Source organism: Vanellus vanellus (assembly GCF_965231255.1).
Source record: "Vanellus vanellus genome assembly, chromosome: 1".
Taxonomy (NCBI): Eukaryota; Metazoa; Chordata; class Aves; order Charadriiformes; family Charadriidae; genus Vanellus; species Vanellus vanellus.
The window spans coordinates 192,429,567-192,447,516 of NC_138905.1; the positions used below are offsets into that span (position 1 = coordinate 192,429,567).

General features: G+C 37.5%; 1 protein-coding gene across 3 annotated transcripts in view; it reads left to right on the forward strand.

Annotated features, from left to right (window-relative positions):
• Positions 1–13,114, forward strand: part of RNASEH2B (ribonuclease H2 subunit B) — a 39,020-nt gene extending 25,906 nt beyond the window's left edge. For all 3 annotated transcript variants that reach the window (XM_082482180.1, XM_082482181.1, XM_082482182.1), the window contains exons 6-11: positions 367–431; positions 1,666–1,771; positions 4,816–4,894; positions 5,793–5,835; positions 10,354–10,434; positions 12,373–13,114. In XM_082482180.1, coding sequence (XP_082338306.1) covers positions 367–431; positions 1,666–1,771; positions 4,816–4,894; positions 5,793–5,835; positions 10,354–10,434; positions 12,373–12,480 — 482 coding nt within the window. In that variant the 3' untranslated portion in view covers positions 12,481–13,114. The remainder of the gene's footprint in view (positions 1–366; positions 432–1,665; positions 1,772–4,815; positions 4,895–5,792; positions 5,836–10,353; positions 10,435–12,372) is intronic.
• Positions 13,115–17,950: the final 4,836 nt, after the last annotated feature.

Genomic DNA, 17,950 nt, shown 5'->3' on the forward strand with positions numbered 1-17,950 from the left:
GCTATGTAGTTAAAATGACCAGTCTGGTGACACAGGGCAGTGAAAGTTTGGCGAACTACAAAGGCTTGAGAAGAATCTTAGTGAATTTAGGCAGGCCAAGATTACACATAAATAAATAAAATATGTGCTTTGCTGGATTAGGTCCTAATTAAAGAATTGTCAAATTGTTCGGCCTTGTGCATATCAGCTCAGTCTGTTTATTTTTCTACATTTCCAATATTTTTGAAACTTATTGCCCTGATATCAAACATGTGCAAGCCGCAAATTAACTTTCATGCTGTATCTACAACTTAAAAGATTTTAAATGTATTGAAAATGAAATCCAAACCAGTCATGACTTTCTTCCCCTTACTTGTTTTTTCTCAGAGATTGGGAGTCAGAAATTCCACAAATACAGCCAAGAGAAGACACTGAAGTGGTTAAAGAAAAAGGTATTGTGTTTCTCTTTTGGTTTCAAAATTGGTCTGTGTTTAAAATGAAAATGCTTATTAGGTTGTCCATATCTGCATTTGAGACATGTGATGTCCCTCAGTTCAAGGTACACGTCCTGTCCAAGAAGGACAGACATCACAGTAAAGTTGTTGCACTTGGGAATGTGATGAGGTATTAGAGAAACAAGTTTGTTGTGCTTCTCTTTCTGACGGGGTTGGCATGAAAGGGATTCATGGAGTGTGGGGAGGCAGAAGAAGAAGCTGAAGTTCAGCTTATCGCTGTGTTCTATAGGCTTTGCATAAGGTGAGGGGCTTGTCTTTTGCTTTATCCACTTAACAGATGGACTAGAGGAGAGCTTTGACTGTTGCATCTTATAAATTCTGCCATGCTTTAAAGCTGGTCAAAAATGCTTGGGTTTGTGCTACAAATGGTTTTGCTTGTGAAGTTTTGACAGTCTCCCAGTACGGACCTGGTACAGTTGCTGCTATCCTGATCCAATCGTGCTGTTCAAGAGATCTGCACAGTATGCAGAAAATAAACTAGTGTTACAGCGAAGCTTGATTTGGTCTGTGTTCTGGTATGAAGAAGGTGAATCTAATTTTACACACACACGGGCCCCTACTGTGATGCCACTTTGTAGAAAAAGATTGTATGCATCACATGGTACAAGGAAGCTTTGTCATTTAAATTAGTCAACACAAGCACAGAATCTGGTCTGTTTTCTGCGATGATGAGGCATGGGGATATCTGTTTTACAATGAATACCTGAATTTTTCCATTTGAACAGTTACCTGTTTGTGTTGTTTAAAACATCTTCTTCTGCCAGGTTACCTCTCTCTTAGATCCAGTATAGCAGTGCCCTATAATGTTGTTAATCTTTGATTTCCATCAGGACCGCCTTTGCAATCCATCTGAGCTTAGGCATTCTCTGTTCTCTGAGCAGGTGTATTTCTCACCTGTATGATCATGGTTGTTGCATCTGTGTAGCTCAGCTCATCTTAGGGTGCTGCAAAACTGGTGCTGTGTTGCCAAGGCAACATGTTCAAAGACATGCTAGTTTCTTGGGGTTTTTTGAGCTCATATGCTAGTCATTACAAATGTATATTAAATTTCACCACAGTCCATAACTTGAGTGTTTTATATGCTTGAAACAAAATTACAAGAGCTTTGTCACTGCATTAACATGAGCATAACAACACTGAGGCAGACATTTCATTCTGTGGTTTCCTATAGGTCAATCAAACAGTGAAAGCACTTAAAGGCAACAGTATATCTGTAGGTGAAAGGGTACGTGTACCTACATTTATCAGCGGTAAACAGACCACAGATACTGAAGAAGGTAAGAAAGCTAAACATTGTAATGAATTCCATTTTTGTGAAATCGCATACTGGAGATAAAACACATGATTAGAATCTAAAAAGTATTGAAATTGGCCTTTGCAGTAAATTTTCCTTGTACAGAAGATTGTGTATGTGTTGTGACTCTGTGCCTTGACTTTGCCGAGTTGTTTGGTATCTTCATCGGATGACATTGGAATTAACAGTAGATCTCAGCTGGGGTTCTTTTAGTTTCTCCTTAGTTCAAGACGACGATGTTTTTCTCAGTGAAATATATGCTGAAGTGCTTTGCTGAACTGAGACTCTCTTGGACAATAGGACACATGCTTATAATATATATGAGCATCCACTCAATTAGTGTCTCTGTATTAGAACAGACTTCTTTTTTATTATTATTTTTATTAGCATGCAAATGCTTTTCATAGAATTCGTCAAAAAGGGAAGTGATCTTAAAAGTCATAGTCACAGAGTAAAAACTCCCGGTCCAAACATTACCTTATGTGACAAATGTATAGAATACAGAAGTCTGTGCTTAATAAGGGCAAAAACTTTAATAATATGTGTATTAAATTGCCCTGAAATTGAGAACCTTGGTACTAAAAACTCTGGAGTGATCCTGTTTGCTTCTAGTCACCTTTTCTCTGGGGAGGGCAATGTCCTGAATGTTACTGGGATATGAAGTTGTGTAGAGAAGCACGAAAATGGGCTTGGAGTAAATTCTTTGAATGTTAATGAAAATTAAGAAAAGTTTAGAACAAGACAAACAAAAGCAAATTGTTTCATATTACAAAGACATTCAGAAGTCTGCATGCTGTTGAAAAATAAGGAGAAACAAAGCAACTTGCTGACGAAGTGGAAAATGAGTTACCAAGTAATGATATCAAAGGAAACAACATAAATGAGATTTAAGAGGCAAGTAGACAGTTTTATAGAACAGATATTGTAATATATGGTTTTTAAAAAGAGGCAAAGCTGCAAAACTTGTAAGTGACTTCAACTTTACAGTAGCTTTTCATCCTTTTCCCTGCTCCCATTTTTTTAAAGAAAGGGAAAATTGTCCTGACTGCAACCATCTTGACTATGCTTAAATACTTTATCTCTGAAATTTGTAATTAAATAGCTTATCTGCAGTGTTTTTTCCACCTTCCTTCTTACTTATAGTAAAATGGATTTTACAGTCTTTTAAAAAGCCTTGTTTAGATTTAAAAGAACAGGACTGAAATAGGGAATACCGGGGGTTAAAAGTAGGTAAGTTTTGGAAGCAGTCCCACTGTATGTAGCAAGGTGAATGACAGGAAGTCAAATGGACCTTACTTAACACTTATTTTTAATAAGACTAATTTTCTTGTCTGATCCTTTCACTGCCATGACAGTGCAATTTATTTCTGCAGGGAATTGCTTTCATAGGGGTATTATGAAATTTCAGTACCTTATAAATAGATGGGTATATGTAGTTAGCATCTACAGATGTTGTAGGTGAAAAATCTGTGAAGATATAATAAGGGCAAATGGGGAAGGAGGGGAAGTTTAACATGTGAGACCTGAATATTTCATTCGGAAGACAAAGAAGAGAGGTGCACAAGTACTCCTGATGTTTGACAGGAGGTTAATAACAAAGCAAGGCTGGGGTGAGAACACAGACTCCCTAGAAGGCAAACAGTGGTATTTTAAAATTGGTAATGGAAGTCAGTGAAGATTGCTTCAAGGCAGAAATGCAGAGAGAATGGATTTTTTATTTAGTACAAAATAATAGCAGTTGACTTGGACTCACCATTCAGTGTCATAATACAAAGAGTGAAATGATGGGAATATTCTTCTTAAGCGATAAATTGGAAATATTAAGTCCTGAGGTGAAGTTGTCTTGGATTGGAATTATTTCTTATTCTCTCCAGACCCTAAAGTGGGCTTAGGGAGTGACAAATCCTTGATGAACCTAGCGCTGGAGGAAGGAGAAGTAAAGAGAGGAGATACTAAGAATTTGATGTCAGTATAGTTTAAATGTATATGCTGGTGTCAGTTTGTTAATGCTTTCTGCTTCACTGCCAGTTTACATTGGACTTTTTAGATTTAAAAAAAAAAAAAAAAAAAGAAGAGGAAGCTATCTAGCACAGAAGAAATAGTTCTTTACCACCCTAAGGCTAGTTTACCATGTGCTTCTGAACTGTCTAAGTGTGTAGCCGTGTGAACAGATAGAGCTGACCTGTTGTAGATCAAATTCAGAGGAGAAATTTTAGCTTAATGTCTGTCCGGCGAATGATTCCAGTTCATGGGTGCAGTTGTTCCCTAGCAGCCCCAACAACAGCAAGTTTTTAAAAGATCCAGCCCATGATCGGTAAGTGCTTGTGTAGAACGTGACCGGAAAAGATCTGGTTCAGGACTTCATGTTATAAAAGGGTCACTTTTTTTTCCCCAGTCTCTCAGAAAAATATTTATAGCAGGAGTGCCCTGTACTGAAAACAGCTTCTAGTAGTTCATATTTCCACAGATCATTATCCCGTCTTGCCAGTGATGTTTAGATAGGCCTTGGCATTTTCTGTAAAGTACTGAAATTAAGTACAAGACTTTGAAATAGACTCATTGTCTCATCTAATTGTTTTCAGTTGAAGCCAGAAAACGTACTTTAGTACTGAAGCCCTTGCCAAATAATTGTAAGATCCAGATGCTTTAAAATTAATGATTGCGTGTTCTGTTGAGTCAGCTTTTTACTTTTGCAGGTTTTTAAAATTTAATTTCTTTGGAAAAATACATGATATCTAGTATTCTCAGAAAGTGAACAGCTTTTGTAAAGTACATACAGCAGATATTAATAACATGTGCTGACAAAGTGAGTGTAGTAAGTCTTTACTTTTTAAATAAACCTACAAGTGTCATATAACATAAACTACTCAACGCAAAGAACCATCACAGTGTATCCATTAGAAGTCTCTTACTATTAATTCAACCTTATGATTTATGGTAGCGCATGCAACATGGCTAAGGCAACGTGACTATATAATGTGAATGTTCTTTTTCTTTTCCTTCCCACTCCCTGCCCTGTTTCTGAAGACTATGTACGGTATGCCCATGGGTTAATATCAGAATATATTCCTGAAGATCTGAGTAAGGAGTTGTTAAAATACTTAGGGTAAGTATTGTTCCAGCTATCTGCTAGTTTTATATGGAATGCATTAATATCCTTTTGGTCATTTCTATTAAATGCTGAGATTTGTTCATCAAGGTTGCAGTGAATGACACAATGAGATTATGTTTGCCACACTTTAAATGTGATTATTTCAAATGTAGATTATGCCTTTCTGTTGTTTCTATGATGCTAAGGAGGGGAGGTGTCATATATGGGCTGGAGGAGAGATGTAATATACGTCTGATATGTCTGTTATCACAGTTGCATCATGAAACCCTGAGCACTGTATCCCATTTTAGAGCAAGGCAGGGAAGGAAATCCAAAGGCTTAAAGCAGCTTGTCCAGAATTATCAAGCACAAGCAGCAGAGCCAGGAGTAGAATCCTCATCCCCAGTCCTTTTTCCTTTTCCCTAGACACTCAGTGCTGCTGGGGTGTGATTTCACATGTCTAACTAGTGTTAGTTTATATTTAAATCTGGAAGGTGAGCCAGCATCCTCATCCTAGTGTTCCCAGCCAGCAGCAGACTTTGCTTGGAGCATCACTGGGACCCTGCATCTGCCCCTTAGTTCAGTTCTGTTCAAAGGTGAACCATTTCATTGAAGAGATGCTATGTGCTTTGTAATATCATCTTACTAATACCCAAGGCTTCAAAAGTAAGGTGGAGCTCTCCTGTTTTGGTTGCCGGATCTAAGAACTTTTAAAAGAGCCCATGTATGGTGCCTGGCTCTGTTTTAGTTATCTAAGTCAGAAATACAGAGTCCATGAGCTGCTTTTTTTGCAAACACATACCGTGTGTGAGCTGCTGATAACCAAAGCAGCCGTTGGGGGGAAGGAATTATAAGCTTTAGGTTGTGCAATCCAGCTGTCTTAATTTATAACTTAAAAACTTTTGTTCTACAGGCTCCCAGAACTTAAAAGCCCAGCACCAGAGCCACCATTGAAGGTAGGAGAACATTAAGATATTGACAGAGATGTTGCGTTGTAAGCTGATTTCTCTGAATTATTACTAAAACTAGACTAGACCAAGCACTGGGTACAATACAAAAAGTAAGTTGGCCTTGTGAAAAGCTAGCCTGAAATAACACAAGAAATTTACCAGGTACTTTGTATTTTTCAATAAGGAATATTTTGGTTGGTTTTCCTATTTGAAAAAGGGGAGGGAAAGAGAGAGACATATTTTATGTTTTGGTCAGCAGTATTTTCGTACGTGTTTTGCTTATTTAGTTTTGTTGAGGTTGATGGAACAATATGACCTCATAGGCTTTCTTTCATATGTAATTTATGAGGACCCTGAAAGGGACCTCCTGGGTCATGGATTCCCAGACAACCATGTTGGATAATCTCTCGTACACTGACCATTCTTCACTGTAAGTCTCATTAGGATTTTTTATTTCCATTACTTCTCTTGGAAGACTGTTCGATAACCTCATTCCTCTGATGCTCAGAAACCTTCCTGTAAATTCCACCTTGAATTTATTCATGGCCAATTTATTCCCCTGCGCTTTTGTGCTAACATTATCATTGTTTTTTTAATTGAAATGGCTCTTTTCCCTCCCCAACATTAGTTCTCTCAATGTGTAAGGGGAAAACTTACATCCTTTATGTTTTCATTTTGTGAAGCCAAACTTGGTTGTGTAAGATGGGTTCTCCATTCCCTCATCATTGCAGGAACATTTCTTTACACCTATTCCGAAATGAATTCAGTTGTTCAAAGCAGGTGACCAGAATCATATATAATTATTCATGGTAAAACCTTTGCCCGTACAATTAATATGATAGCATTCTTCCCTTCTGTCTTAACTGGAAGTACTTTATCTCATGACATCTTAGAATCCCATTTGCCTCTAATACTGTGTGATGTACCAGATAGCTCACAGTCATGCTGTGAACAGTTAAGACATACAGTTGTTTTTTTCCTCCACTGCAATTGTTAGTTGATCAGCATTCAGATTTACGATAAATTCATGAAGTTAGCTGCTGTGTATATGGCCTTGTACTTCTGTGCATTTCATCCATTTTTAATGTTTCTAGTCTTGAAGATTCTCTGGCTTTTCCTTTGTAGTGTTAAAAGCTTTTCAGATGTTCGTAATGCCACTTAGTGGTGTGCATTCAGCAAGTGTTAGCATGCTGTTATCTTTAATTAACAATTAATGAACATTTTGAATAGATATTGTTCATGGCTCTCTATTAGCAATTTCCATCCGAAAACGTGTTATCTTTAAGAAAAAAAAAAGATAAGTCCGGTAGGCGTTACCTATGTTTAGTTTTCATTTACTCTATACCTTTAATTATCCTTCCTTCTTTCACTATTCCCCCCCCCCCCCCTCCCCAATCTATTCTGCTGAGGTCTACTATCACTTTTTCCTCCTCCTCACGTATAGATGGGTGTTTGGCTATTCTGCAGCAATATGGTCGCTACCTGATAGAACAGTTGCCAGGTTTTGCCTCTGGACTTGTGATTTCTAAGGCAGTCTCCCAACAGTGTCAGCATATTGAGTTTTACTTCTATCTCAAATAGGCTGTTTTCTATTCTCTTTTCTGCCCCTGTGTTTAACCTCTTCATCTTTATTGAAAACAATTTACTGAGGCAAAGGATTTATTCCATTTTGGGACTACACATAGATTAGCTTTAATATCTATCCAATCCTTACTGTATAGCAGCTTCACTTTTTCTTTTTTGATTCCCTTTTTACCTCTGTGGCTAAACAACCTTCTACTATTTGTTTTAATTTCCTTTCCAAGGTCTAACTCAGCTTGACTTTTTGGCAGTTCTCACTTTATCCCAGTATTACCTGACCCCTAAAACAAATCTTTTTTTTTTTTTTTTTTTTTTTTGGCAGTCTCTTTTCTCAGATCATTGTATAATTCTGCTTACTCCTAGTATTAGGAGGGGAATATGTGTGCATCTCTGTGAGCAGGGGGGAGCATTCATATAGTTTAGTCTGAAAAGCTCTTCCCTTCAAGATTTTTCACCTTGTTTGAAGTAAAAGATCCCCAAATCACTTCTTCCATATTTTTCTTTTACATTCCAAGTGTCCTCCGCACACATCAAGTCCTTTTGCTTTGGCTTAGAGAAGTAAAGCATGTGGTTTGCAAAGTTTGCCCCTCTGAAATCAAGAACCCCACTTTTGATTGTCCTTTCCATTTAATTTAAACTGAGGCACCCTATGTCTACTGAAACTAGGTTACTTACTACACCAACCTTTCCTGTGATGTCTCTGCTACTTACCAAAACAAAGTCGAAAATAACCTCATTTCTGGCTCGTTCAGTGGCTGTTCTTTTAAGCAGTATGTCAGCTAGCACATGCAGGAATAATTGGACCCTACTGTTATTAATAGCATTTGTTCTCCAATGTATATCCATGGATATAAGTTATTTCCATGTGGTTGGACAGTTGTTCTGGCTGCACAGTTACTTGGCCCTTTGATTCAGTTAAGAATTATTTTATACATTGTAAGAAATATTAAACACACATCAGGAGCCAACTGATATTCATTAGCCATATAAGCATGTTACAACAACTATATTAAACTACATGTGATGTACATTACATATTATGTACGAATAGCTTTTATACCATTGGGATAGTTCTGAGAATCTATTTTTAAAAATAGTTTTATTTCAGCAGTTTGGTTAAAGAGGAAATGAGGCTTAGAACTGTTCAGTTGCTGGGCAGTGAAATCTTACTGAGGATCTGATTAATTTCCAGAGCACTGACCAGGGTGTGTATGATGCTTCTGTGTTTAAGTCTTCGCAACTTCAGAGATTAAAACACTCCTATATTTCACAAACTTAGAGGAGCAAGGCAGGCTCATATGCTGGAACCCATAGTCTCCTTCAGACTATTTTTATTCACTTGCATTGACATTTCTCTTCATGAGGGCAAGGTGTATTGACAGACATAGTATAGGATTATTGCAAATAAAGAAGGGTCTAACATGTATTTCCTATTATGGTAAAGTAGTTGCATGTTTAGAAATTATGTTAAAATAAATTGTGAAGGGAGGAGAGATTTAGAAACTTCAGTGGTTAACAGAAAAGCTACGACAGATTCTCTGCCTTGTAGTACAAGAGTAAACTGGGTAGTCTGGACTGTGTTTTAATGATTAAATCAAAGTTACATGTTCTTTGTATTAATTGTAAGCCACTGATCTTGTGTTGTAATTGTCATACTGTCCAGTTTGCCAGCACAGGGAGTCTGGCCGTTGGCAGATGATGACAGACATCTACAAAAAATATGTAGGCTCTGCTACAGTTCAACAGCAAATGTTTTGCTGAAATGCAAACATCTTGTTGTAAGTTTTAAAAACTTGTTTATCAGATTCCTAAAAGAGGAGAATAGTAATTATTCATTAGATTGTCATTTGAAAATGTTATCACAGCACAGTAAACAGCCTCCTAGGGAGGCTGATCCAGATCCCATTGAAATCAAAAGAAAAGGCTGCTGTTGGATCTGGTTCTAAGAGCTGAGAAATCTAAGCTGCAGACCTGGCTTCTGTGCCAAAGGAAGGGAGGGGGGGGAGAGAGAGAGATCACAGGCACCATAAACAAAATGAATAAAACAGGATCTTAAAATGTATGGTACCATCCAAGTCGCTTGCAAAATCACTCTCTCTGGCACAAAAACTAGGAAGGCCACAGTTTAGATTTCACAGGATATTAAGGACAGGGTAGTAATATCAGATATATAATAATAATAAAAATACAGTGTTGTAAAATACTGTATACTTTTTTCCCCCCTTTTGGAAGCATACCAGGAAGTTTTCACCTTTAAACCAAACACATGCTCACAGTTTATGGAAAGAAATATTCATTCTTACAGCCTGATCATGTGAAGTGCCGAGAACTGTTCATTTCCATTATTTCTGAAGTTAGAAGGCACCCAGCACATGCAGAGTCAAGCTTCTTAATATACTGTTGGATTCAAGTGATGAAGCAGTCAGCAGAACTATGTCAGTGTTTCACTGGTGCCAAACTGTAGAAACTAATTACTTCTAAAGCTTGTGCACAAACAGATAATAGACTAGATGATGATCCACTTGTGTTGGCAGATAGCAATAACATTGCAGTTGCTGCACAATTCCATGACACTGCGGGGACCAGAGTCTAGTCTGCTCCGTGAAAGTTCCCTAAATAGACTCTGACACCAAAGTCACAATCATGGAAGTTAAAAGCGGAATTCAAGTGATTTCTAGAAGTCATTCTTCAGAAGGCTAGGAAGAAGAAAATGCTCCCCATGACACTGAATGATCTCTTCTACGTACTGTAGAGATGGTATATATTCACATGTAAAGAAGACAGTTACAAAGAGGAATCTTCCACTGTTACTGCAGATTCTTCAGTTGATTGCCAGTCCTATTTTGCTGCTATGGTTATGTTATAAAACCAAAGCTTTAAACTTCCATGTGTGTACATCATAAAAGTCGTTGACAGAGCAACTTCCTCACTCTAACATTTCAGAAAAGGAAATTATCAGATGTCCCTGTGGAAGCAGAAGAAGACTATACTAAGTTTAACAGCAGCAATCTGAAAACCAAAAAGGTAAGCAAGCCTTGCATTCATGCATGTTTTGCTAAAGCATAGGTTAATATCCAACATTAGCACAGACTGCCTATTTTTCTCCTCCAAAACACATCAGAAAAACAAATACAAAATGGCAGATGTCTGTAGTTATATCTCCTTGAACTTTTCATTCAAATTTAGTTTTAACTTTGATAGTCTTAATGTCCCATTCTGGACCTTCTATACTGTTACTGTTTGACTGTATTTTATCAATGGATATTCCAGTGAACCCCACAGACTTGGACATGTGTTAAGATGCTCAGCTAATGTTTGCAAAGCTCTTTGAGATCTTTAGATGAGAAATCCTATGGCTTAGTGATAGCAACTGTTAAATTTCAGTTATTTGAAAAAGAAACAAAGATGGCAGGATTCACTTAAATTCCAAGAGATGCTAAGACGGGCTTTATTTTTACCTAGAAATATTGCTTGTACACTTACTTATGTCAACTTAATGAAGTTAAATCAACACAGAGTTTGGTGATTGCCAGCTCCAACACAATTTTGGAGGCCAATTCAAATCTGAGTCCAGTGGTGCCTGCCACTGTACTATTCCTAAGAGAGCAACAGAGATGTGAAAAGAAATAGCTCCTGTCTGTGTGTGCCAAAGTTGTGCGGCTCGCACTGGCGTATTTCTCTGAACACTGAAAGAAAATTAATCCTTCTTCAGTCCATCGGGAACCAAAAAGGCCCTCTGTGCGCGTCTTGTGACCTTCAGACTAATGCTGACTACTCTTTATCCCTTTGCAAAGAGAAGCAGCTGGTGACAGATGCATTCCCTCCTCCCCACAAAATTTTTTGTATTCAGGGCATATGCTCGTTTTGAAGTAAGAAGAGGATTGCCCCCTAAGTGAGGGTGATAAATAGTTTAAAATATGCATGTTTCCCCCTTCCCCTGTTATGTACCTGTAGCTTTTGAACTGAGCATAAAGATAGAAATAGACTGAGGAGAGATAATTCATTTTAACATTAAATATGATTTACTTCTGAAATAATGAAGCACATTGATGAGAGAATCTGGGAAAGAAAAGATAGCTCTTGGACTCTGTACAGTATACTCTTTTTTAAATACCTTGGCAGTGTTTTTGTTTGTATAGTAACACAGACGATCATACTGTTGTTGCATATCTCCATCCTGTCCGTAACCTTCTAGCTGATCCCAAGTATTGTAATTGTGAAGTCCTGCAGACTGAGGAGTATCATAAATAAAGGTCAATGCAAAGTTTTCTTAATAGGGAAAACAGCTAGAGATTTAAAACATAACATTTTAAAATGCAAGAAAGAAAAGAGGTCAGCTCCATAAAATGTGGCTCATAAAATGTGTTTTAGGTGTAAAAGTCTGGGAAGTTTTCCCAGTGGCCTCGAAGTGCTTTGCACATGTTAGTTACCTTCTTCATTCTTAGTTCTTCCATCTATTTTCCCTTTATTTCACTGTGCATAGAGACTTTGATAATAAATCAGTGTGAATTATTCATCATCTGTAATGCAAGGCTGTAATTCAGCCTGCTGACAGCATAATCATGAGATTGAGTCGGAGGGTACAGTATGCATCTGTTATATTGCATGCATTATTCCTCTTAATGTACACTCAGGGATTATCCCAAAGTAAACGTTTGAGTTGGGATACCTCGTTCTGCAGAAAGGAAAGGTGTTTCACCTCCTTGTCCTTGTAATTGATTCTCTGTCTTTGTCTGAGGTTAAGTAATTCGTGACAAGTATTTTTCTGTTTGAATAATCTCAAATTTGTTTAGTAAGGTTTTTCTCCTACAATTTAAAGCCTGCATAACATTATCTTTACTGCTGTATACTAAAAAAGCAATTCAACTTCTTGCTTGACTTCTGTATTTAGGAGTTTGTAGCTTATATTCCCTTCCTATGGAGGTGCTGCTTAACTTTTTCTGTTTATCATTTCACTGACAGGCAAACAGCAAGATGTCTGCAGCACAGAAGGCTCTGGCCAAAGTTGATAAGAGTGGAATGAAATCCATTTCTACGTTCTTCAGCTCCAAACCTAAAGCATCAAAATAAAGACTTATTCTTGAAAAGTGGTTATTTTTATGTTAAGCTAAAGATGTCTCCTGGTGTTATTTGTTAGTATAGTATATGCAGGGCATGTCTGTGTACATGCTGGAGAGTGATGAAGAGATCTGTGAGCTAGCGTGTGACAGAGCTGTTATGCCTTAATGGGGCAAGGCAGTACCATGCAGATGTTCCAGCCTGGGTCGGGAAAGCAGCCCGACTGCATTAGTGTGGTCCTGTGAGCTGAGAAGCAAGGTTTAGCATGGTATCATACTGTACTGCTGCTTGATCTAGAGCAAGCTCAGTCAAGGCCACCACAGAGTTTTCTCCATTGCACTCCATTCTGGATTAGAAACATGCCCTCCTTTGAGTTTTTAAGGAGAGTTTTTTTCATTCGTCGGGAGCGTTATTTTTTGAGACTTTCTGGAGATTTTTACCCGGTATAACACCAGAGTAGGATGACATCATTAGATTTTTATGTTGACCCAAATCTAAGTGCTGATGTAAGCAGTGCCATTGGTGGCAATTTATCGAGGCAAAGATAGTGTCTATATTGGGATTTTGGTTGTTTTGAATATGCTGGAAACAAATTGCAATAAATGTCAATGTGCATGTAATGCAATAAAGTGCTTTGTGTAACAAATTTGTGCTTGTTGTATTTGCTGTAAGTTTCAAGAGTTGGATTAGGCTTCAAGACATTTCTTAAGGGGTTTTGGTATTTTCCTGTGTATAAATTTTAATCCTTAAGGAATTACAACATCACTTTGGACTTACATGATAAATCTCTTAACACATAGCAATATGTTCAGTTCCAAGGTCAATAGGTCCTTACAAAAAAGATTAGGGAAAGATTGTTTAAAGGCAGAACCGGGGCTTTTAAAGAAGCCTATTTAGAGCTGGATGCGTAGTTCAAAAGCTTAAGTATGAGTGTCTCGGATAAAGTTTAGTTTTATGAAGTTTTGCAAAAGGTAGAACTGCTACTTAAAATGCACTACTCACTTTGGGTGTGTTCTTCCCTTGTTACAGAGTATTCCTATATATTCAGAGGGATGGTGATCTGCTATGTTGCAGCTTCCCTGATACACAGAATTGAAAAAGATAGGGAGTCACTGTATAGGTATATAGCTATAGCCTATAGGTGTATAGGTTTGTATACGTCTAGCCAGTTCTGCACGACACTAACTCATAGTTTCATCCACCAGTTGTTGCACTGAGCCATTACTGTGAATCAACTACAAAGTGTGTTTTAGAAAGACACTTAAAGTATGTCATTCTTTGCTACTTCAGCTCAGTAGAGAATCTGCGAATCTGCCTGTATCCTTTGGTAATGGGGACTTTCAGAGAAACTAGGAGTTTCTTCATCTGTGGTAACTATGCCATTTTTCCACTTCAAACTCGCTTGTGGCTGTATGCAACCCATGAATTACAGTGGTATCTGTTAGGTTAAAGAGCTCTGTAGCATTCTCTTCCAACCAGAAATGAATGAGAAGCCTTGCTTTGTGTTGGGTGCAATTTTGCAATTGTTGTTGGGGTTTGTATGCCTTTCAAACCAGTGTGTTTTTCAAAGTGTCAGGCATAGTTTATAAATGGGGGAGTCAGCATGGTTGGAATTCCAGGCAGAGGAAAATATTTGGAAATCTATGGAATTATTATCTCTGATTACAGAGGGATTTATTTAACAAATGTATGCTCCCAACAGCATACCGTTAATGTTCCCAGTTTTAAAAATGTTTGTTTGAAGTGGATTATCTGGAACCAAAATGAAGTTCCTTAGAAAAAAATGTGCTTTTCAGGCATTCTGAGGCATCACTACTGTAAGTCTTCCTTATCTCTGAAAATCAGCCCGTAGTACTAGTGTTTGAACATAGGTTGAGAAGTGTGTGGTTCAGATGCAGAAACTTCATTGATTTTTCAGTTAGAATCATTATCCCAGGCCATTTGGTGCTTTAATAAAATTCCAGTAATGAATGTCAACTTTCTGAAACAATATAAGGAGGTGGAGAGCATAGGGGGCACAAAAAAAACCCAGGAATTGCTCTGTGGAACCATAAAGAAATTCCTGTTATACCAGACTGCCTTGTTGTTCAGCTGTCTTTAGCAGAATTTCACCAGAAAAGTTTCCTTTTCTGACATTAACTATCAGACGAGTTTAAAAATTAATAGTAGTTTCAATGTATGTGACAATTTCTATGGGCACCACCTCGAGAATTGCCATCTTGCTTTTTTCCTACCTTACTTGTCTAAGCTGTAAGTGAAGAGCAGCCCTGTAGCAGCATGTATTGGTTTTATCCAATGGGTCCTTGCTGAGATTGGAAAGAACTAGCAGTTGGTGAGCCAAGAACGAGCAATCGCAGTTATGAACTGGAAGGGTTAGATTTTGAAAAGCATTCGGCCAAGCCCAGCAGTTTATTTGACAGTCAAAGAAACCCCCCAATATCTGTAGGAGAAGGGATGCGCCAGTGATGGCAACTTTTGAAAACCACCACTCAAAGTGCAGGATAACGTTACAAAAAATAAAAAAAAAAGAAAAGAAAAGAAAAATAACAGGCACATACTGTCATGTTAATGGAAAAGTTCTGTGCAGTAAGCAACATCTTGGGGAGTATTTTGATAAATGAGAGGAAAGGAACTGTGTATCTGTTAATAGAAGGCCAATTGCAAGCACCAGAAGATGTTGAGAAAGCAGACAAGCATGGGATGGATGTTTGAGTGGAAAACCAAGAGTGGGAGAGGGTTACATTAGAAACAGGAACTATGAGGTAGGACAGATACATGGTAGAAGCTCTTCTGCTGAATATTTAAATCTGCTATTTTTAGGGGTGTGGGTTTTAATAGTTCAAAAGTTTTGTGAAATAAAGTTTGGAAATGTATCTTTTCATCGACTGAACAGTTCAAGAACCTTTCTTCTAAGAAAAAGTCCCAGTTTCTCTGGTCAGAATTTCGGACAGGAGGAGGACAATTTTGATAGAGATGAGAGGCCTTTGTGCTGACTTCTTATCTGGGGTACCGATTTTTTCTTTCTCTGTACATGACTTTCACATCTGCCGCTGCACTCAAGGACTAAGTCTAGAGTTCTTCCTCTGTGCATAGATGAGTTTTGCCTTAGCGTGTCACATCTCGACTTCAGCTGTCAGCTATGCCGTAACTTACAACAATAGTAATTTTATTAGTGACTGTGCTTTCAGTTGAGCAGGAATTTGTGCATGACAAAAAAAAATAAGCCATTTCCAAAAGCCATTAGGGCTTTCACGTGAAAACAAAACTCTTTTCCCTTTAGGAAAGAATGAAATACATTTAGTAACTTTGAAACTTCCTCAACATGTAGCTGTAAGAAGTTATGAAGAGCATGTGGTGCCAAATACATAAAACAATATTTCCTACCACAACGAGGATTTAAATATAGTTACTATGCCTGGCCAGCAGTAGCAGTAGGTCATTATGAAGTGCTGCTTTGCTATTTCTTCCTTGGTTAGCTTAGTATGAAACAATATGCCAGCACCATTATAGAAATGTGGTCTTACTTTATTTCTTTTTGGCATTAACATGCCATCTCTACATGTTCATGTAAATATCTGATGAGTTGCGATGCTTTTCTAGTTGTTGTTTTGGGATTAAGCAGCTTTTCCATTTCTGTTTTTTTAGAGTTCACATTGCAAATGGATTGACATCAGCGGGCATGGAAAACTTCATATGGAAATACCAGCACTGACTTAGGGATGTGTAAGGGTTGGACTTGCACATCGTTTTCAGTCTTAAGTAATAAACTTAGTTCTATTTGTAGAAGTGACAATTGGTGATTTGAATATTTTCAGTAGAAAAGGCAGCATAGTTGGCAGAATTTGCATTCAGATCTGAAATTTAGAAGAGTTCAGTGGTGCTTCTTTTCAGGTGTTCAGTTGCATCTGATGATGTTTTTTAGAAGGGAACTAAATGCATGGATGCTTATTTGAATAGATTCATGTTTATGACTTGGGTTTTCTCTTTCCTTTTCAGATGCCTCCGCAAAGACGTGCAAAGAAGAAATGAAAGGAGCATAAGGAGACTTGCTAATATTATTTTAACTTGCCATAATCTCAAAGCAGCTTTTAAAGTCTTTTTTTACGCACTTTCTGAAAATAAATGCTTGAAGTTAGACATGCCCCGTTCCAAGAAAAAGCAAATCTCAGCAGATTAACATTGTTAAATATGCGGTGTGTTAAACATACACTGCTTCAAATTTTATAGCTTATACACTATTGGTCTATCGGGCCCTTCCAGGAAAGCACTTACGAGCATGCCTAATGTTAAGCACATGAGCAGTGATCTTAAAGTCAGCGGTGTTGTTCGTGTGGGTAAGTGCTTTGCTGGATCAGCGCCTAAAGTCCTGTTAGGTGCTGAGCATCCTGATCCATATCCAGCAAAGCACTTACGTCCATGCTTATCTTGAAGTGGAAGAGCCAGTCTAACTAATATTTGTGCATTAGTGTTCACCATAAAATCTCTCTTGGCACAATGACTCACATGCTTAAAATTAAGCACCTGCCTAAGTATTTTGCAAGGTCAGACCAGCAGCATCCTTGAGCAAGTCTTAAACAATTGCTTGATTTTGTATGATTTTTCTTGGGTTTGTACTGTTGGTTTTTTTTTTGTTTTTTTTTTTAACAGAGTGTATGATTTTAGTGGCCATAATTACAAGTTTTAGAAGCTGCGTAGGAAAATATGTTGTATGCAATTTTCTCCTCTTTCTTTTTCAAAATCTAGCCAAATTCAGCAAGATGGCCTGTTTGGACTAGAAGTCCAATGTTCAGACTTAGAATCATCCTAAATGAAAAAAAAAAAAAGTTGACTCTATTTTTTAGGACATTTACATTTTTTTTGGAAATTATTTCACTGAGTTTGATTTAAATGGTTTTGTCCAACACTGACCTTTTATCCAGAAGATGTCACCTAGCTCTGGTTGTGCGGACAGTCTGACTCTTGAAGTGCTAAAGCTTGAGGTAGGATGTGTGTTCAGAAGGGCAGATGGAGAAGTTGTATTTTGACGTTACTTCTTTTTTTCTAAGGGATTTAAACCTTAGAAATGTGTACATTTTGTGTTGAGAACTAAACCAAAACCTACATAATCCTCCAGGTAAAAAAAAAAAAAAACTAATTATTTATTTTTTTTAATTATGTAAGGGACACTTTCTGTGGAGTGAACTTCAACCAAAATGTCAACTTGCGTCTGCATAAAACATGCAGAAAATGGATGCTAATGAGGTCCTTAAGTGATCTGTGTCAGATGCAGTCTGATGTTTTTAACTGAAATACCTGTTCATCAAACTCCCATTAATATCTAACTCTTTGCTACAAAACTTTTAAAAAGTAATAATTGACAGGATTTTGAACATAATGAATGTGTACTCCTGTAAATTTTAACTATGACCCCAGTTCACAGACATCTACAGTAAATGGCAAAAATGTTATGTGAAGCTTGAATATATTTGAAGCATTCTAGGTA